Genomic DNA, 22887 nt, shown 5'->3' on the forward strand with positions numbered 1-22887 from the left:
TCTAACTTATTCCTGAAGCCACTTGAATGGCAAAAGCACCTTGAGGACTGCTGAGCAAATACTACTTATAAAAGTTTATTGAAACTAAGCTTGTCCAAAATAATGTACTATAAATATGAACACTACAAATATTATATACAAAAGATAATATATGAAACTACTGAAACTTATTTGATATAAAATACTAGACCTTTGTATTCTCAATCATGGATTGTATTAGTTCTTAACTGTAACCTATTATTGATTTTGTACAGGCAATCAACTTTGCCTCCAAGTACCCTTTCAAATACTATTAATTCCCTAACTCTAAATAATCTTGACATAACTCTCCCTGGTAGTCACTCAGAATGTGGTGTAGTCCTGCCCATAGTTTTCTGCAAGTTTCTAAGATCTTAAACCCAGAATAACACACACCAAATGCAAGAGGAACTCAGCAAGACAGGGTGATCCATGAAGAGAAAGAAACAGTCGACACTTCAGACTAGACCCTTCCTCAGGACCCACATGTTGATGGTTTACAGTATGTTCCTCCATAGATGCTGCCTGACATACTGAGTTCCTCCAGAATTTTGCGTGTGTTGCTCAAGATTTCCAGCATCTGCAGAATCTCTTGCATTTCCCCAAACCCTATTCTTTTTACAAAAGGAAATTGCACTCATGGCAATTTCTTTGACACAAACTCCCCTTTGATTGTATCATTATTATCACGTTTATCTGTGTACCATGAATTGTTGGAAACAGGAAAGCTTGATATTCACTTATAGTCTTAGCATAATGAAGATGTTTTGACTGTGAAAAATGTTTGTGCACATCTGCAATTTAAAAGGTTAGTGAAAGGCTTTCAGCAGTGACAGTTCTGATGTTTACCACTTCTAAAGGTCTGTTGGGACCAGGTGCAGATGATTTGTCAGCATCCTCATTAACTTTAAATTCTTGGTGACATCACCATTTTGCAAGAGGCCACAGAAAAAACTTGAATAAACAAATTCTTCAAGATTTCTTTACAGCTTACTGCCTGTTTTAACAGTTCAACTCAGATCTTTCAGTTCCCTAGAGCATATTAATTATTTTTTATAAGGAGAAGCACTGTTGACGTTTCGGACCGAGACCCTTCGTTAGGACTAACTGAAAGGAAAGATAGTAAGAGATTTGAAAGTAGTGGGGGGAGGGGGAAATGCGAAATGATAGGAGAAGACCGGAGGGGGTGGGATGAAGCTAGGAGCTGGAAAGGTGATTGGTGAAAGTGATACCGAGCTGGAGAAGGGAAAGGATCATGGGATGGGAGGCCTCGGGAGAAAGAAAGAGGGGGAGGAAGCACCAGAGGGAGATGGAGAACAGGCAAACAACTAAATATGTCAGGGATGGGGGAAGAAGGGGAGGAGGGGCATTAACGGAAGTTAGAGAAGTCAATGTTCATGCCATCAGGTTGGAGGCTACTCAGCCAGTATATAAGGTGTTGTTCCTCCAACCTGAGTTTGGATTCATTTTGACAGTAGAGGAGGCCATGGATAGACATATCAGAATGGGAATGGGACATGGAATTAAAATGTGTGGCCACGAACTCCCTCCTGGCACTTATCCTTGTAAGCAGAACAAGTGCTACACCTGCCCTTACACTTCCTCCCTCACCACCATTCAGGGCCCCAGACAGTCCTTCCAGGTGAGGCGACACTTCACCTGTGAGTTGGCTGGTGTGGTATACTGCGTCCGGTGCTCCCGGTGTGGCCTTTTATATATTGGTGAGACCCGATGCAGACTGGGAGACCATTTCGCTGAACACCTACGCTCAGTCCACCAGAGAAAGCAGGACCACACATTGGCCACACATTTTAATTCCACGTCCCATTCCCATTCTGATATGTCTATCCATGGCCTCCTCTATTGTCAAAATGAATCCAAACTCAGGTTGGAGGAACAACACCTTATATACTGGCTGGGTAGCCTCCAATCTGATGGCATGAACATTGACTTCTCTAACTTCTGTTAATGCCCCTCCTCCCCTTCTTCCCCCATCCCTGACATATTTAGTTGTTTGCCTGTTCTCCATCTCCCTCTGGTGCTTCCTCCCCCTCTTTCTTTCTCCCGAGGCCTCCCATCCCATGATCCTTTCCCTTCTCCAGCTCGGTATCACTTTCACCAATCACCTTTCCAGCTCCTAGCTTCATCCCAACCCTTCCGGTCTTCTCCTGTCATTTCGCATTTCCCCTTCCCCCCCACTACTTTCAAATCTCTTACTATCTTTCCTTTCAGTTAGTCTTGACGAAGGGTCTCAGCCCGAAACGTCGACAGTGGTTCTCCTTATAGATGCTGCCTGGCCTGCTGTGTTCCACCAGCATTTTGTGTGTGTTGTTGTTTGAATTTCCAGCATCTGCAGATTTCCTCGTGTTCGTTAATTATTTTTTGGTCTTTTTGGATACTTTTAGTGCATCATACTTTGGTTAAACATTCTTGCTGACTGTATCTGTCCAAGCTTCACAAGAAGCCCTTCATTCTAGCTATCTCCAGCTTTGCCTCTATATCTGGGCACTGTCAACACCTGCTGAAGCCCTTTCTTAGTGCTGAAGTTCATTCAAGGGCTGTCAGTGAGACCCCAGAATCTTACGACTCCTACACCATTTCCATCTCCCACTTGCTAGTTCTGACATCAGTCTGGCCAGTTTTGTGTAAGAAACAATGGTGAACTGTTTAAACTACACATGGGTCTCTCACCTGATTCCCTGAAAGGGTTTCCTTCCTGCCTTGGTTCCCATTTGCCGTTCACAACCTGCTTCATCTTCTGGTTAGATCCCCATAAATATTGTTTACAATCTTCAGGTAAAACATGATGACATAAAGTTCTTCCAAGATGTGAATACTTCATTGCTATTTTTAATCAAATCTGTGTTCTCAGAATTTTGGAGCGTTATGTGCAGGATCAAATTCCAGGTGCAAAAGTAGTGGTGGACTCCATTGGACCTCGGAGGCATGGAGATGGCTTTCAGGAAGAGGATTACTCCAAGTCAGATCTCATGGTTTATGCCATAGACCCACTGACAAACAGAGCAATATCAAGGAATGAGCTTTTCAAGTAAGTATAATGCAGTGATAAATGTTTTAAAATTTGATTAATAGCCACGAAGCAGACTTTTCCATCAGCTCCTTTAGTTATCTTCAGTTAGCATTGTTAACCGTATATAGATTATCCCCTTTATATAAATTCTGTGCATTGACCGTGCTTTCAATATAGCTTAAATTGAAAGCACAGTCAATGTACAAGTTTTATATAAAGGGGATGATCTATATTAGATTAAATGGGCTTATTGATAGTGATAACTACATGATGCCCAGTAGATTCCAACCATGATCTTAATTGGGATGTTAAGTGAGTTAAAGTAACAACAGCTGAACATCATTGAAATTCATTCTGTTCACCGTTTTACTATTACAGATTTAAATTCTTGAAGGAAGACATGTTTTACCAATTTATTTTATGTAATATAAATATAAATCTTACCAGCATCAGAAATGGAAGCTTCACACTCTGAAATTTTATTTTCATTAGTCTATAATAAGCACAAACTTGTCATGTCAGCAACACACATGCAATTTCACCTTCCAATGGGATTCATAAATAATGATCTTTGTCCTATCAAACAATGAACAGCTTTCAGATATGGACCTCTGAGAGTTGCCTGCTCTGTGCTCATTTGTAATCACTTCAACATACCGGCATCATCCACTGGATGTTTACAAGATGTGATGATTATCTTTTCTTCAGTATCTTTTTTAATGAGACAAGAAGAGAGTTAATTTAAATGTACTGCAGATTTCCAATTCATATAAAAACAGTGTGTTTATTAAAAATGTCCTGGGAACTGTCCAAGAGTCTATACTCAAAGCAGTGTTCCAATATGCTCATTAATGAGATATGTGGAGTGTACTCTCTGCTATTGTTGACTAACAATGATGATCATTAAAACTGGAGAAGAAGCAATAATTAAGTTTGAAGCATCATTGTATTTCTTAACTATTTGTGTATAACTTCCTGACAGAAGAGAGACTCTAGAATTGAGTACCTACACATTCAAGTGCTCATCAGTCAGAATACCATCCAGCAAATTTCTTAAGTAATGAGATTAGTATCTTAGTTGACTGGATAACCTCCAAGGTGAGAACATACGGTTGACTGAAAGATTTTAAACACGACATCTAACTTAAAGAAAAAAACTGCATATAATTATATCAAAATGGTGACAAGTCAGAAGACTGGACAGAATATAATACAGCATAGATTCAGTGAAAGGTTAGGGAGGAGGAGAACTTGGAGTACAAATGTAAAGAACTGGAAATGTTATTACGCTCTCTGACTTTTCACTTCTTCTCACCTGCCTATTACTATTACTTCCCCTGGGTCCCCTTCTCCTATTGTCCACTCTCCTCTCCTATCAGATTATTTCTTCTCCAACCCTTGACCCTTCCCACCCTCCTGGCTTCACCTATCACATTTCAGCTAACCTCTTTCCCCTCTCCCCATCTTTTTCTTCAGTCATATTCCCCCTTCCTTCTCAGTCCGAAGGAGGGTTTCGGCAAGAAATGGCAACTGTTTACTCTTCTCCAGAGATGCTGAATTCCTCCAGCATTTTGGGTGTGCTACTTTGGATTTCCAGACTTTCTCATGTCTGTTTAAAAAAAAGTTACTATGAGTTTCTATAGATGATTAAGGAGATACAAAGTCTTATAGAAAGAGTTGGTCTTCTAGAAAATAGATCAGGAAAATTATGATTTAAACAGGTTTTTCGCTGTAGAAAATAAGTAACATCCAATAAATAGCTGTTACTTAGGAACTAAATGGGAAGGGGGAACTCTGGAAAACTCCAACCTTCTGAAATATGGTACTGAGCAATTGCTGGTTCAGAGTGATCGACTTCATATTAGTGTCTTACAAGAAGAAGCTAAAGAAGCTTCTTTCGAATTTAGAATTCTGTCAGGAAGTTATACACAAATAGTTAAGAAATACAATGATGCTTCAAACTTAATTATTGCTTCTTCTCCAGTTTTAAGAAGCTAAAGAAACTTCTAAAGAAGTTAAGCCTTTATTCTTTGGAGCGTAGAAGGTTGAGGGGGTACTTGATAGAGGTATTTAAAATTATGAGGGGGATAGATAGAGTTGATGTGGATAGGCTTTTTCCATTGAGAGCAGGGGAGATTCAAACAAGAGGACATGAGTTGAGAGTTAGGGGGCAAAAGTTTAGGGGTAACAAAAGGGGGAATTTCTTTACTCAGACAGTGGTAGCTGTGTGGAACGAGCTTCCAGTAGAAGTGATAGAAGCAGGTTTGGTATTGTCATTTAAAGTAAAATTAGATAGTTATATGGACAGGAAAGAAATGGAGGGTTATGGGCTGAGTGCGGGTCAGTGGGACTAGGTGAGAGTAAGCGTTCGGCATGGACTAGAAGGGCCAAGATGGCCTGTTTCCGTGCTGTAATTGTTATATGGTTATATGGTTATAAGCTAGTTGATGAGTCAGGTTTAAGTTTCCAAAATTTTCTAAGTACATAGTTCCATTTCATTAGAAAATAATAAATAGTCTCTCCATTCCAATAACTCCTTTATTCAGTAGGAGAGAAAGATAATAAGAAGAAAACTACAGGCCATCTTTCAAAGAGAAACTGTTAGAAGTTTGCATTACAGCAGGGCACTTGGGTAAATTCCAGGTAATCAGGCAAAGTCATTGTGGGTTTGGGAAAAGTATGTCATGTTTAACCAAGTTGTTAGAATTCTTTGAAGAAGCAACATGTACTATGATGAAGGTGGATGAACACTTCTTAGATTTCTAGATGGTATTTGATAAGATGCCCTATCAGAGGTTAGGAAGAAAATAAAAGCTCAAGTTGTGGGAGGTAACTTATTTATATAGGCAAAGATTAGCTCAAAGTAAAAAGTAAATGTATTATCAAAGTACAGGAGTCTGATGATTGAAGGGTCATGACTGTTCCTGAACCTGGGCATATGGGACCTAAAGCTGTTCTACCTCTTTCCCAATGGAAACAGTGAGAAGAGAGTACATTCTGTATGGTGTGGGTCCTTGATGAAAGATGCTACTTCCTGTGGTAGCAGTCCTTGTAGATATGCTCAATGAGAAGGAGGGCTTTTCCTGTGATGGACTGGGTTCCATCGATCACTTTTTGTAGGCTTTTCCATTTGTGGGCATTGGTGTTTCCATACCAGCCTGTGATGTAACCAGTCAGGATAGTCTCCACTGAATGGGAATGTGAAGCAGAGTGAAAGAGAGACCTGACGCAGATTGGGGGACTGCTTCGTCGAGCACCTACGCTCCGTCCGCCACAACAGACAGGATCTCCCGGTTGCCACTCACTTCAACTCTGCTTCACATTCCCATTCGGATATGTCCATACATGGCCTCCTCTACTGCCATGATGAAGCCAAACTCAGGTTGGAGGAACAACATCTCATATACCGTCTGGGTAGTCTCCAGCCCCTTGGTATGAACATCGAATTCTCCAACTTCCGGTAATTCCCTCCCTCTTCCTTCCCCCATCCCACCTTCACTCTGTCTCCTAGCTGCCTATCACCTCTCATGACTCTGCCTTCTTCTACTACCCATAGTGCTTTCCCCTTAGATTCCTTCTTCACCTCTCCTGCCTATCACCTCCTTGCTTCCCCTCCCCCACCCCTTGATCTTTCCTCTGATTGGTTTTTCACCCATCCCCCACCTTCTTTATAGGGCCCCTGCCCCCTCCTTCTTTAGTCCTGACGAAGGGTCTCGACCTGAAACGTTGACTGCTCGTTTCAACGAATGCTGCCTGACCTGCTGAGTTCATCCAGCTTTTTTGTATGAGAGATTACAGAACCTGAGCTGTAATGGATAGGGCTGCATTAGTGGATCATTTTCCACAGGTACAGTGAATAACCTGGAAAGCTAATGGGATGCAACACTGAGGGGGGGTGGGTCATGCTTCAGTTGTGATGAGAACAGATCAGGAGTACTGTGTTTGGAGTTGGCATCCTTATTTGAAGAAGATGTTATTGCATTGGAAGCAGTTCAGAGAAGATTTACTGGAGTGATATGTGGAATGAGCAATGAGGAAGGTTAGAGAGGACAGGTTTCTATCCACTGAAGTTTGAAAGAGTAACAAAGGCATGAATTAAACATCCTGAGTTGTCTTGACAGGATGGGCGTGGAGAAGCTGCTGAAGGTGACAATTCTAAAAATTAAACATTGCCTGTTTAAAGCAGAGATAAGGTCTTCTTTATTCAGTCAATTGTGAGTCTTTTAAGCCCTCTTCACTCGGGGTGGTGGAAGCAATTTTTCAATATTTTAAGGTCGCAGAGAAGGATTCATGAAAAACAGAGTGAAAGGTTACCAGGGTTACGGGAGTAAGGAGTGAATTGTACAATCAGATCAGCCATGATATTATGGGATGGCAGTCTCGAAGAGCCAAGTGTCTCACTTCTGCCCCTAGTATGTAAATTTGTATGAAGTTCAAATGTCTCTTTCCACTTCCTCTAAATACCGCACAAGTCGCTCTCGCTCCCTTGTAACACCATGTGCCTGGCAGGGTGGGATAAATGAGTTAATTACAAGACAATTAGTTACACTTCACTGCTGGGCAAATTGTTGGAATCCCATTCGAAAAGACTTAACTAATTTGCTTACTTAAAAAGAATTTCCACATTTTACATCTAATCCTCCTACCTATTATGTTAAATTTCTGCCCAAATTACTTTGAAGTAAGTTAATTCACAAAATGCTGAAACCTCAGGATCCTGAAGAAATGCCTTGGCCCAAAACATTGACTGTTTTTTTTCTTTTCCATAGATGCTGCCTGACCTGCTGAGTTCCTCCAGCATTTTGTGTGAACAGTCCCTTGCTTCTGATTTCCACTTATTCCACACCATATGTAATGAAATACTGTGTTCCAAAGCTCACGCCTACACACATCCACAAAGCACAGACCTGTGGTCGATGACCAACTTGTGTAGAGAAAACCAGGAACCAAATATTGAGCTTAAACTTTGAGGTTACTGAGGGGTTCTACACAGATCATGGGAGTCCACGTACAGTGTAATTCCTTGCCCCCCTCATCTTCAGAGATAGCTGTACACTTGCATCGTCAGGATTTCTCACTCCTTCTGATGTGTATCATGTGTTTCATATTCCCTCTTCTGTGTCTTCATGCCCAAGTACATCACTTTGCAACTCCCAGTGTTAATTTTTAATTGCCCTGTGTGTGGTCATTACTCCAGTCTTCACCTGCCAGTTTAATTCCATTCAAATTTTTTGCAGCATAAAAATTAAATAGTAAGTCAATTTGAGGCCAGTATAACATCAACATTATTTCTGTTCATAAAATATAAAGTTGTCTTTTATATTATCCTGATTTTTGTGATTTATAGATTCTTAGATGGGAAGCTGTTAGACATAAACAAAGACTTTCAGCCTTACTTGGGACAAGGAGGTCGCATTCTTGAAATCCGTACACCTGATGTGGTGGCAAATGTACAGAAGCAGGCACAGGCTGTGGGCTACACGGAAGGTGCTCTATTGGCTCTGGCGATTATTATCATCCTCTGTTGCTTGCCCGCTATTCTGATCGTTATGGTCACCTACAGGCAGTGAGTATACAACTAATGCACTAGTATGTTGTGATTGTGATTTAATTCATTATTGCTTGAAATGGAGTATGCTTTCTGTTATGTTGCCTTGAATCAGTGCTGGTTGCTTTGGCTGCAGTCTACCATCTCTGCAGGATTTGTCTGTGTCCATGATAAGGAAATGGGCAGGAAAGACATTGCAGACACCACCCAGCCTTTTCCAAAAGCTTCCTTCTGAAAACCACTATAGGGCCATTAAAACAAAAAAAAAATCACACCGTCTTAATCTTCCCCGAGTAACGATTCTAGTTAGCAGCACTTCCTCTTCTATTACCCCAGTCACTGCACTGCACTGTAAACACTTCAAACCACTTTTTATAATACTGTTTACATTGTAAATACATGCTGGTATTTATGTACATTTTATTCCATATGCAAACTTTAAATCTAACTTTATTTTTTATATTACTCATTGTAATTGTTGAATATTGTTTTTTTGCTGCATGTTGCACTAACACACCACAGGAAATTCCTAATGCACGTAAATGTATATGGCAAATAAAGCTGATCCTTAAACCAGTGATAAAGTGCACTTGCCTCACTATGTGATGCTGAATTGGTTCTCAGTTGCTCCATGGCCATCCAGATGGCAAACTAGTAAGAAAGCCTAGCCCACGTTGTGGAAGTTTCTTGTAACTGTCACAGCACCATTGATTCACACAGCATCTCAGACCCAGGCATAACATAGCAACACAGAGTAATCGAGGAATACAGATACCTGTGTGTTCTTACTTAATATGTTGTTGCAATATGGTGTTGCAAGAACATTTGACATATATATACCAGTCATAGTTGTTCATGAGAAAGTGATGGTAGCTTTCTTCTTGAACTGCTGCCATTCACCTAGTAATGACATTACCAGTGCTGTTAGGTGTGGCATTGTAGTGTTTTTGCTGAGGGATAACGGCAAGGCTATGCCTGTTAACTTGGAAAGGTGCTTAAAAGTGATTGTGTTCTCCTACACAAGCTCTCTTTATCCTTGGCCATCTGATTTGATGATGCTATGGACGAAGAAGTTATTTAAACACTGGTACTAATTAACCAGGGAAAAAAAAAACAACTTAGTCTGAAACCCTCTCTTCTCAATGCAAACTAATCTTTTTGTGTCATACAGCTCGAGAGGCAGCTTCCTTTCACGCTGATGCAAATTTTATAAAAGTTGTACAATACCAGCCCAGCCTGCTGGCTTACAGTTACCAGCTAATGGTGCAGATGCTGGAAATCTGAAATGAGACCACAGATGCTGACAAATTAGGTAGCAACTGTGGACAAAGAAAGGAAGTTAACTTTATCGACTAATAACCTTCCATCAGAAGCAAGAACCTCTCTTCTGTAGCCCGCTACCTTAAAGTGCTGAGGAGTGCAATGAAGAGATTGCAGATCTTACTCCAAATACTGGCTGTAAGCATTAAGCTGAGATGTTAGAACAGTTTCTCTCACTATAGATGCTGCCTGATGTGTTAGATTTTCCAGAGTCTTCTGTTTTTATTTCTCTTTGCAATATGAAAAAGATGCATTTTTTTTCTTTTTCCACTCAGGTTGGGTGACATTAGAATTGGAGGTCATGGGTTAAGGGTGAAAAGTGAAATGTTTAAGGTGAAAATGAGGGGGAGTTTCTTCACTCAGAGGGTGGTGAGAATGTGGAACGAGCTGCCAGAGGAAGTGACAGATGTAGATTTGATTTCAACATTTAAGAGAAGGCTATGGTCCAGGTGCAGGTTAAGGAGACCAGGCAGAATAATAGTCCAGCATGGATTAGATGGGCCAAAGAGCTTATTTCTGTGCTGTAGTTTTCTATGACTCAAGAAAGGAATAACCAAAAATGCACAATGACAGTTTGTGTATCTGATTTCGTCCCGGCCTCCACTGCTGAGTGGAATTTGCTTGTTCTCCCTGTGATGGTTGAATTTCTTTTACCACACCACAAAGATGTGCTGCATGGCATTTTAGTAGTCTATTGTAAATTATCTGTAGTATCTGGTGAGTGATAGAAATCTTGGGGAACGTTGCTGGAAGCGTGGGGGAGAATAATCAAAGATTTAAGTAAATTGGTGCCTGGTAGTGATGAGGACTCAGAGTCAAGAATGGTGACAGAGACTCCGTTTCCATGTTTTGGGCTCTGTGACTGAAAATGAACTATTTAAATGAGACCATCTTATCAGTTTATAAGGAGAGACAAGTGGCTCCAAATCTGCACATCTCCACTGTATGCTGGTGTTCCAGCACACTTCACTACGTGATAGTATCTTAACCTCCCAATTTTATTACCACTTTTCTTCATGGTTTGTTTTCTGCTTGATTTCAATGATGCCACTCTCCACATTAATGAAATTTCCTCCAATCCTCTCACCAGGATCACAGCATCAACTTCTCTGGTTTTGTTCTGATTTAATTTTATCTATTAAAGGAACTTGCCACTTCGAGTGTACAATTAACTTTAATTATTTTACCTGCATCATTTTAGTTTTGTTTGATGTTCAAATTTGTGTGTCATTGAGCTCTGTTTGTTGACTGCCTTTAGGGTGCATGATTTTTATAAGACTTTGTTTTCAAACGTTTTCTCACTGTGTTAAAAGATGATATACCTGACATATGTGTGGTATTTGTGGTCTGGACCTACTTTGAACTGATTCTAATTTACGTGATTCTTTAAAAGTGAGGGCTGAAATTCTGCACATCTTCTGCCAGCCCAAATCCTCACTATTAGTCAACATGGAATATCGAATCAGACCTACATTGTTATTTCACTATCTTCAGCCCACACGTTTGCCTGTGACAGAAGCTCATAATTTCAGCTCTGCAGTGTTGTCAAGAATAGAGCATGTTCAGTAAGATATGAATTGTGTGCCTAAAGCATCAAAATCATTGTTTAACCACATCTTTCTTGTCTTTTCTCATTATTCCATCAATTCAGATTTAAAGAGTAAGTATAGAGCTTTTATTTTTAGGTAATTTATTGTAATTATTGTCAAGGTGTTTTTTGATTATGAGTACTTGGAACTGAGATCAGCTTAACAAAAACATTTAGGTATTCTATGATATACCATTGCTGCAAAAACAAAGAAAATCACACACTTGGTTATACTTTAACCTGATGTTTCACAAACCAAGTAGTTTCAGCAGGCATATAAAATTTCATGTATAATTAAACAATATAAGCTACTAAGATACAAATAATGTTGGAAGTTAAGGAAAATAACATTTAATAGCATGTGTGAAGAGCCATTTCATTCTTGGTTGTTCATGCAACGGTTTTATAGTTTGCAACTTATGATTAAGCACAAATTCTACTTCATTGATACCTTATGCATTGAAATTGTGCTAGTAAAAGCTGTCTATTACAAAATGACCCAAGAAATTGACAGATTATTGTAGTCATAAACAGTTTCACGGCAGTACTTGCTATTACAGTACACCTCTGAAACAGCTACTGAAACAAATCAGAAATAATGAAAAACACCAGCATTCTCTGGAGGTGAATGGGCTGTGTTCTCATTGAAACAGGTAAGTTTCAAAGACAGACTACCAGAATAAACTTTCAAAGACAGTACTTGCTGGCTGAATGGCCTTCAATTAAGGTCTGTACTTTCAAGGGGAGGTTGATTAAGGCTAAGATGTGGAGAAATTGCTTTGCAGTTGTGAACCTGGAACTCTCCACCTGAGATTACTGTGGGTGCTCAGTCATCGAGTATAATCAAGGCTGATATCGATGTTTAGACAGAGAGAGAACGAAGGGATAAAAATTTCTGATAAGCATTTAATGATAGATATTAAGTGAAATAGTTGCAGAAATTTTCTCTGTAATGCTTTCTCTGCCACCAGTTCCTACGTTGTCCTTCGAATGATCCTTCGGTTTTGAAATATTCATCCTTGTTTTGTACTGCGCGGCCATACGTAATCTTCTCCTTCGAGATATGTAGTCTTCTCCAATTCTGATTTATTGTACAACTCTGCTTTAAAAAATAATAAACAAATGTGGCTTCTGCTCCGAGGTTCTGAAATTTACTCCATTAGGATGAGCAGTGATGTATCTTAGAGTGAATTGTTGTCATAGAAATGTCCAAAATATTAAAAGAGCATTTAGCCTGCTTGTCCTTTTGATAATGACACAAGCTTATAATCTTTGAACACAAAGAAATAATAAGTCACAAATAGGAAAGCAAACCTCCCTAATTTTTTCATATTTTATGCATACAATTTATACGGAATAGAAACATAGAAACAGAGAAATCTACAGCACATTACAGGCCCTTCCGACAACACTGTTGTGCCGACCATGTAACCTTCTCTAGAAGCTGCCCAGAATTTCCCTTCCACATAAAAACCTATTTTTCTAAGCCCCATGTACCTATCTAAGAGTCTCTTAAAATACCCTATTGTGTCCACCTCCACCACCTTCAATGGCAATGCATTCCACGCACCCACCACTGTGTCTTTCAGATATTGATGTGTGTTTTTGTTTATGAAATACAATGTAATCAAATCAAAAATATTAAACCATCTGTCCTTTGAAAGTTGTGTACTTAAGAGAAGCAACATTTACAGGAACAAATCTGAGAGGTTTTGGAAAGATGATTCATTGGTAAATGCTTTTGTAAATTTGCACGACTCGGTAAACAACATAATGTTTTCATTCTTTTGATACACAAGAAAAATGAATCATTTAGAAGAGGCCAATTTACCAGTACATGAAGCATTGATGAAAGGATACTGATTATCTATTTTGCTTGTGAATAGGCGACAGGCAGAGTGTGCGAAGACTGCACGAATCCAGATGGCTTTGCCAGCAGGGAAATCAACCAGTGGCCCAGCAGCAAACCTGTATGAAGAACTGGGTGACAACACCATGTAAGTTATTACACAAGAAGACATTTATAAAATAAGGCAAATTAACTCTATTCTATTTTAATATATTTAAAATTTAGTTCAAGTGACTATCTTTTAATGTGCAAAAGCCTTTTTAGGACTGAGCTTCCAAGATCCTGCTTCAGAATTCTAAAATCGAGTGCAAGGGTTATGAATTACCCAACTTATGAAAATCTAATTTTAAGCAAATTTTGCCATACATATTTAAACTATTTTTCAAGCTAGTAATAATATAACTAATAATATGTGTAATTAATTAGCAGATACAGTATATTGTGTATTCCATTAGTTTGATTATGAATAGCATGAGGGTGATTATTCAGTAAAGTGAACAAATTATCGAAAATGTATGCAGAGCAATACAATATGGATAGCTATAGCAAATGGATGTTTCTGACTTACGGAGAATTCAGCTTACAGACAATTCCTAGGAATGGAATCCCAGTGTAGCCTGGAAATCTCAATGTATCCATGAAGGTGTGCTAGACTGCCTAGTGTATACAGCCCAAGTCCAAATCCACTGGAGGCTGGAAGGTGAAGAAGAAGGTTAGAGGCCTCTGTATGTGTGTGTGGGAAGGAGGAACAGGACTTGCTTTGCTGTTGTTCTTTTCTTTCTCGTTACGTTCTGTATTGTTATAACCTTTGTTGTCTGTTGAGCATTATAGGTGTGCTACGTTGGCACCAGCATGTGTGGCCACACTTGCAAGCTGCCCCCAGCACACCGTCAGACATGTCAGTTGTTAACGCAAACAACGTATGTCACTGTACGTTTCAATGTGCACGTGACAAGCTTGAATATTGAGTGATGAAGTTGCAGTGGGACAGAGACTGTTTTGGCCATTGGCCATCCACTTCAAACTTAACTTGCAGTCAAGGTTCAAGACCATGGAGAGCTACTTGGAGAATCTTCCTTTGATGCTGTGAATAGGAGTGAGGGGAGGTATATGTTTGGGAGCTAGAAACCATTTTTTTTTACTGCAGTAGGAGATTATAAGAGAGAGAAATTGGAGGCCAGAGATATGAGACTATCCTTTATTGCAGTGGATAGGGAAAGAGGTAGAGATTTGTATTCAGGGGAAGAGGGGAATCAGAGGCCAGGAGATTACCCATAATAAGGTGATGGTGGAAGAGGCATTAGTGAATTTCAAGGATGGGAGTGGCTAGAGGTCAAATTGAGGTGTTGTATGGGATAACTTGGATTACAGTCTCAGATGCTGGAGGATGCCCAATGACTGGAAAGATTTTAAGGGGTAATTTTTGTGCTGGAGTGGCAAAGAAGGATGGTTCACAGATTTGGATAAGTAATTTCCTTGCTTAGTAGGCTACCCATTTAATTGTTGCATTTTGCACCTTCTTGATCCAGTACTACTCAGTGAGAGGAAACCCCAGAACAAAATAGTCTATGTTTCCCTGCAACATTCCAAAAAGAGCATTGCAAAGGGCATATTATTATCCCAACTACCCCGATGCAGAAATACTGTTGTGTTGCTCAAAGGTAAATCATAATTTATGCCCAGAAGTGGACAGCTGAATTTTTCAGTGATGCAAAGTGACCCGAAGATGGATATTATTGTGTTTCACTAATGAAAGAAATCAGTTTTCAATTGCATAACACTGAATAGATGTTCCACAATTGAACATCCTGGAATATATCACCAAGAAATAAATTGAAAGCTACTCTAAATGAACCAGCAGGAATCACCATCCCTAAGTAATAAAGAGGCTGTTGTTACAAGAAAAAAAATGCAGCATAAATGGTGCACCAATTAACTTATTAATCGATTGGCAGTTTCTTTACAAGTACAAATCATGATAAAGGTATTTCACCTAAAGAAATCCACTGGTATTTAGGCATTTTTGGCAAATAGCATGGATAAAAATCTAGCACTGAGGCATTTGGCTGTAATTTATATCTTATAGCATTGCTGGAGATAGTTTATCCCTGTTGGTATGCAGTATAATTCATGAGAACCAATCATGCAGACTGTGTGCAAATGCAGATTTCAAAGAATATAGTACCTCTGAAAATGCTTCAGTATTCAGTTTTGCTCCCTGATACGGAATGAATCTCCCATCAGCAAGATTCATTTGACTTCATTATCACTTCCTCTCTAGTTTTCCATTTCTATTATACATGAGCAACATATGTACTTTCATTTTTGTGAAATTACATGTTTTATTATTTATGAGTATGCGAAGCAAACATATTTTGTTTTATCTTTGCTGAAGAACTCCACTGTTTAACTTTTGGTATTAGTTTGTATTACAAATGGACATCAGATCTGCCTGCTACTTCTCCCCAGTCTAATATGGGGTTTAAATGCATGAGCATTACCAGGAACCTGGTTTAGTTCAGTTCCAAAGATGCTTGAAATGCTAAAAGTACTCAGTAGGTCTGGCAGCATCTGTGGAGAATGAAATAGAGATACCATTTCAACTATGAGCTTTTACCAGAACTAGAAACTTGAGGAAAACAATTGTTAAAGTTGCAAATAGGGGAGGGGGTGGAGAGAGCAAAGGGATTGTTTGTAATACAGTGGAGATAAATATTGTCCAGGTGAGATGATGTTTTTGGTTCTATCTAAACTGAAAACAAAAGGATGGTGGAAAGAAAGGGAGAGAGGAAAGAACATGCTGGAAGTGTGAGATGCAGACAGGATAGTTGCCAGAAATCTGAAATGAAGGAAAATTCTGGAAATATTCAGCAGCTCAGGCAGCCTCTGAGGAGAGACAGACAGATTTAATGTTACATGTGGATGGCCTTACATGAGAATGAACTTTGATTCCCTTCATCAAACATACCAATAAAGAACTGGACTTATAGTTTACTTGAGGTGGGTCTCCTATTTGGGCTGGATGATAGTCTTCATGTTCCCTTCATAGAAGTACCAGCAGAAGAAAAGAATTAACAAACTCAGAGCTTGGTCTAACTTTGCATTTACCATTGCCTGTAGAATTAGTTAACACCCTGAATCAACACTTGATAAGAATAGACAGGCAAATAAGTCAAGGTAGGATCTCAGGTAATTAATGACAAAGTTTTGTTCTTTAATTGAGGATTCTGAAAATCCTATCAATACTCTTTTATCATCTTGATGGAGAAACTAATTAGGTTCATTAATTGAACATAGGCCATTCAGCTCATGATTTTGTGCCAATCCTGATGCCAATTTATATTAGATATCTTCTTCCTGTGTATCATCCATATTTCTCCATTCACTTTATATTCATTAATCTATCTAAAGGCTTCTGAAACTCTACTAAACTGCCTGATTCCACTACTACCCCCTGATAACCCATACTAGGCAGCAACCATTCTTTGTGTAATAAAACTTGCCCTTCGCGGCACATTTAAACTTCCTCCCTCTAATCTTCAAAACATGTCTCTGGTCTTTGACATTTCTACCCTGAGGAGAAGATTCTGACTGATCTAAATCCCACTGTATTCTTTAATAATGTTTTGCACTGTTCACATTTCTGTCACTTTTGGTGTCATCTGCAAATTTGCTAATCCACCCATTGACAGTTTCATCCAAGTCATTGATGTATATCACAATCAACAAAGGTCCCAGCGCTGAATCTTGCAGAACACCACAGATTACAGACTTTTATACAGAATAACAGTGTTCCACCCGTTCCTCTCTGTCTTCTGTGGGCAAGCCAGTTCCAAAACCAAATTTGCAATTCACCTTAATAGATTAGGATTGTTGTTCATTATAAGTTTTTCAGGAAAAATATCAGAAAAGAGGGTATTCAGCTTATTGTAACATTATTTATAACTTATATAATTAATTGTAAGGCTCAGCATTATTGCAGTTTATTAAACCTCTTCTGTCCCTTCATATTCAAATAGGGCAATAAGAGTTAGAAACTTAAAATAAATATTTTATCATTGTTTGGGTGTAGTAGGTAGAATGGCAACGGGAAATGACACTGAAGGTAGATAAATCTGGGTGGGGCAGCAGTTTCAGAAGAATGTAGGGTGAATAAAATGAGATTAATATAAGTGACTGCTTGATGGTCAGAGCCAAAGAGCTTACTGCACATTGTATGACAATATGCCTTTTCTCTCAAGCATTTTGTTTGTTTAACTTACCTACTAATGCCTGTTTCCTTCCTGATACTGTCACCAATAACCTACTTTTGGATTTAACTTCTAGGCGTCAGTAAGTGGTTTGATATTTTTACTACAGTAAAACTGAACTAGAAAATGTGGTAGACAACTTCTCAACCTAGACAGTTGTATGCAAACAGTAGTGGTGACGTTTTTAGATATATTTTTAGTTGCTATTATAGAGTGCTGTATTCTTTATAGAAGGTTTTCCTTAGGACACCCACGTCATTATTATTGTAGTGATGTGTGCAGAATCAAGCCTCATTATTACAAACATTCAGAAATTATCAAGGTGATTCTTAACAAAAGTACACATCATCAAATTGTGATCTCCTAACCTGGCTTCATGTAAATGTTTAGAATTAAGATAGAATAAATTCAATTGTAATAATGGGGCCCTTTGCTTTGTTTCTTAGCTTAAATATTAATGTTCTTGCATGTTTTCTTACCCCGATTATCTTCTTTTCTTTCAAGTCTTTTTCTTCTCTACCATTTTCAACAAAGCAGGGGAAAAATGTCTGTTTTTGAAGATGGAGATCGGCAAAGACTTTTAAGCACATTTGCTTCTCGTGCTATTGAGGCTCATAAACAATCCACTGTCAATGGAACATTGAAAAATAGTCTTCCCAAGTCTGAAAGTAATGTCACATATTTATCAGATGAGAACCCATTGACTACACGGAATCCCATTTATGACGCTGGCGTATTTATGCCTCCTGAAAATTGTGTTTTGACCCATAATAAAAAGGGATCAGTTTTAGCCAGGCATTCACCTAGAAGAATAGCTTTGAAAGATTCATTATTCAGACTGCCAGCTGAGGCTGGCCACCACGCATGGACATTGCCTTCTCGTATTCATAAGCGTCAAATGTATAATATCCTCCATAGACCAGTGATTATGGATCCAGTGCAGTGGGAGAGGAAATTGAATGAAGAAGAAAGGAAAACTGAAAACCAATTGAGCAGAGTGAATCCTTTTATTAAAGATGCTAACACTAAGCTAACTGTTAAAGAGCAAGCAAGACAGTTTGAACTGCAAGCCTTGCGAGAAATGAAGCAAGACAAAAAGCAGGAAACTCTGACAAACAGAAAAGGCCCCATCAAAAGTATAAGCATGGTTGCAGCACCTCCAGAGTCATCAATATCTGCCTCATCACATCATCATCATTCCTTCTCTTCTGCAGCAACTATTTCTCTGACTTCTGTTTCTGTGCTATACTCCTCACCTTCCATTAGCAATAATCATTCTGTTACCTCCGAAGAGCTTTCTCCCTCCGATGATAAGAAACCAACCCCTGCTCTTGTAAGAAGGCAGAGTGAATGCAGTTTATTTACTCAGATCTGCATATCAATGGAGTCAAGCAGTGAACTGTCAGGGAACAATTCAGAACCTCCTCCCCCTCCTCCTCTTCCTCCCCCTCCTCCCCCCCTTTCTCCAGCTTTGTCTTATGCTTTCCCGCCTACATCCAATTACCCTCTTCCTCCTTCACCGCCACCACTTCCTCCTCTCCCTCTTTCTCATGTTTCATGTAGTTCTCAGTCACTTCTTCAACACTCATCATCAGCAGTACCTCCTCCTGATCGTGAGGTCTCATCATCATCAACCACTCAGAACCAGGCTCCACAGAAAGAGTTAAAAGGAATTTTGAAGCGTATCCCGAACCTAGCAGAGATTGAGAAATCTGTTGCCAACATGCAGAATCAAGTAGATAAGAACAGAGCCATGTACAAACAGATCAGTAAGGGAAAAGCCACAAAAGAGTCTCAAGGACAAGGGACGGAGTTGGTACCTGGGCCAAATGTGAATGGGCAGAGCAGTTTTCGAAGCATTGTGCAAGAACTGGAAAAACGTTTTCCACCACAATCCACTTTATTCTAATGACTGACTATTTGTCCATTCATTACCATTCACCTTTCATTTTAAGCTGATAATTCCAATTTGTTCATGTAGGCTGTACAGTTTACTATACTGCACTTGAACACATCCTAATAGCAACTGTATTGTACAATCTGTTACTTAATGAATTGAAAAGATTCAAAGGTGAACAAAGCTCAACAGTGACTGGCAACCCCAGATAATCTGATTGAAGTGTGGATGTCTTCCAAAAATACATATATAAATATATAAAATGTATGTTAGTTCAGGTATTGAATTTAATTCAACTGAATTGTGGTCTGTTACCTAAGTCCTGTGAGACCATTTACATGACTAATTCCTTTAAAACCATGTTTTATCTTATGTAGTAGCATTTTCTGGGCCAAGTTATTTCAGCACCCACCTACCACTTGTCTGTATGTAATTTTGGACGGGAGAATTGGAGGGCATTTTGCCAGCTTAGCCTATTAGTTTCATTTTGTGCAGATGTTTGGTTTGGATTTGCCTGGTGTCTCTTAAGAATTGCTCTCTGTCCGTTAAACAAGGTTAGCTTGTTCTTTTGTATCTCCATTAACTTATGCTGTTAGATAGAGTTGCTGGCAAGCTGTGTGTAGAGTAAGTAACTGTGCCAACCATTCCAAGCTAGTCCTTCATGCTCCAATAATTTTTACTCAAGGGAAGAGAATGTTAGTTGCCTTCAGCTAAATGGTATTAGCTTCCAGGTCAGGCAAATTAGCTTCATAATCTACAGTTTGGTGAGATTAATCATTTAAATCTGTACTAAATCCATTGTAATGGCAATGTACCCATATAAAAGAAAATAATATCTTATAAGTTTTAATATAAATATATGTTCCAGCTTAAGTATTAACTTACACATGGCTTGTTACAGTTTACTGCAGATTTCAAGCCCCTGTTTTTGTTTAACATGATCAGTTTTGCTGAAATAATGTGCAACAGTGCCAAGTGAATATGCAAAGAGAACGGGCTTCTGACATCTTTCAGTACAGGTGATGGATAGTCTCCGAGCTGTATGGATTTGGTTTACATTTTCATTGAGAACAAAGACAATTGACTGGAATAGTGAATGCAAGGAAACAGTTGCTCAGTAGGTGAACATCAGAACAAAACTGTTCATTAGAATTCAGTTTAATATTAATGGACACTATTATTTTTATGCTTTATTTATTTTGACTGAGGATCATTGAAACATAAAAGATGAATTTTAGTTTAGTTGCTATTTTATTTAGTTTTTGTTTAAAATACAGGGTACAGAGCAAGATTTAATTACTAAATTGTGCAGTGTATTGTATTGTTAATCTTGTCATTCTTTGCGTTTAATCTGTATGTTGTAACAGTGCACCAAATGGGTGATAAATGGTATCATAAATACTTCATCATATGCTATTTGATCTTTTATTTGCCTACTTTCAATCTGATATCATTGTTCATGACGGATATGACATCTTTTCATCAATGGTTCTGCAGAAAATACAGGATATCATTACGTTGCAATGTACACATTTATATTTTTGGATTACCACTTTAATTCATGTTTTAATAAGGAGATCATGATGGTTCAACAGTTTGCATTTTTCACTTCCATTATCATTAATCATCAACTTTCATTGTTGAGAAAAAGTGAGCTATTCATTCTGCTTTTGCACTGTGACTGTTAAATGTTCAGAATTTATGGATGATCTGTATTTTACTAGGAGGAGGGAAGGAATTTTCCCGAAACATAATGTATGGTTGGTGCTATTGTCATGTGTTCTTCAATTGCCCTAATTGCTTGAGTAGTGGAAATTCCTTATTTTTAATTTGGATGGATAGGATTTAAAACAGGATGTCAAGTTTTGCTCAGGAATTACAGACCAGTGAACTCGTAGGAATATAAGATTTTTGGACAATGTTACTTATTGGCTGGGTTATTCCTCTGGGAAGAGATCATAAGACATAGGAAGAGAATTAAGCCATTTGGTGCATCGACTCTGCTCTGCCATTCGATCATAGCTGGTTTATTTTCTCTCTCAACACCATTCTCCTTTGATAGTCTTACTAATCAAGAACCTATCTGCTTTCGCTTTAAATATACCCAATGGCCTCCACAGCCATCTGTGACAGTGAATTCCACAGATCCATCATCCTCTAATAGAAAATATTCCTTTTCATCTCTGTTTTAATGGGACACTTTTTCATTCTGCAGTGTGCCCTCTAGACCTAGATTCTCCCATTACTGAAAACATCCTCTCATGCATCCACTCTAGACTGGCCTTTCAACATTCAATAGGGTTTCCAATGAGTACCGGCCCAAGGCCATCAAACACTCATCGTACACTAACCTTTTAATTCCTTAGATCATTCTCATAAATCTCCACTGGATCCTCTCCAATGCCAGCACATCCTTCCTTAGATATTGGACCCAAAACTGCTCACAACAAGCTAATTGAGTGACCAACTTCTTATAAAGCCTCAGCATTACTTTGACATTCTTGTCCACTCAACATTACACTTCCCATGTTCTGTCAAATATGGAATGACAGTGCCCAAACATGTTTTTAGTTCAAGTCAAGTTTATTGCCATTTAACTATATACATGTATATAACATATATGACCATATAATGTGTATAGAAACAAAACAACATTTCTCCAAACTAGACTAGGGTGTAAAGCACAGTAGTACACATAACACACAATAACTTGTAAAGCTAAGCATAACATCTACAGATGAATCACACATAATTAACAAACTAAAGCGCTTTAATATTAAATATAGTGAATCGCAGTTTAGTCCTGTCTTCACTTCCCTTTTCCTCAATTACCTCTGGAATAGTGCAGGAAAAATTAATATAATCTGAAACACTTCTTGGCTTAATGCCACATTGTACCAGGCCAACAACGTTTTATCTTCACTGACTTTGAAGTCAGCCAGGGCTCCTACTGTTGGATGGCCTCATTTTTTAAAAAAATCAGTCAGAAGGCAATGATTTAATTATCAGAAAGACTATTTTTATTCATGGGTTTTGAAGACCCAGTTGGGGGTTGACCCTGATGTGGCAGATAAGCTGCTACTAAGGAGGAGCAGGAACATTACCGTGTGATTCCAATGAGTCTTTGCCTCCCTCACCTCCAGAGCTTTTGAGCATTCTGCAGCAATTTTTCACCTCTACAGTGTCCACTAATTCCCCCAGCCCGTCCTGCATTCAACAGACTCCTTCCCATTCATCAATGCAACCCACTGAAATCTCCATAGCACCTCTTGTTATCTCCAGGACTTCTCACTGTGATTTCCCATTTCCAGATCATGCCTCTGCAATCATGAGGTTTGTCCCCTTCCTGTAATCTCCCAGCTACTTTCCCCAACTCAATGCAAGAA

At 38.9% G+C, this 22887-nt stretch overlaps 1 protein-coding gene across 2 annotated transcripts in view; it reads left to right on the plus strand.

The window, feature by feature from the left end:
* Positions 1-22887, plus strand: part of pcdh15b (protocadherin-related 15b) — a 1734278-nt gene that overhangs the window by 1654969 nt on the left and 56422 nt on the right. The window contains exons 35-38 of one of the 2 annotated variants that reach the window (XM_073027316.1): positions 2891-3067; positions 8397-8615; positions 13392-13502; positions 18109-20864. In XM_073027316.1, the coding sequence (XP_072883417.1) occupies positions 2891-3067; positions 8397-8615; positions 13392-13502; positions 18109-19513 (1912 nt within the window). In that variant the 3' untranslated portion in view covers positions 19514-20864. Of the gene's footprint in view, positions 1-2890; positions 3068-8396; positions 8616-13391; positions 13503-18108; positions 20865-22887 lie in introns of those variants that run through there. The other variant, XM_073027317.1, reaches the window with a different exon arrangement.

The sequence above is a fragment of the Hemitrygon akajei genome, chromosome 23, assembly GCF_048418815.1.
Source record: "Hemitrygon akajei chromosome 23, sHemAka1.3, whole genome shotgun sequence".
In the NCBI taxonomy this organism is placed as follows: Eukaryota; Metazoa; Chordata; class Chondrichthyes; order Myliobatiformes; family Dasyatidae; genus Hemitrygon; species Hemitrygon akajei.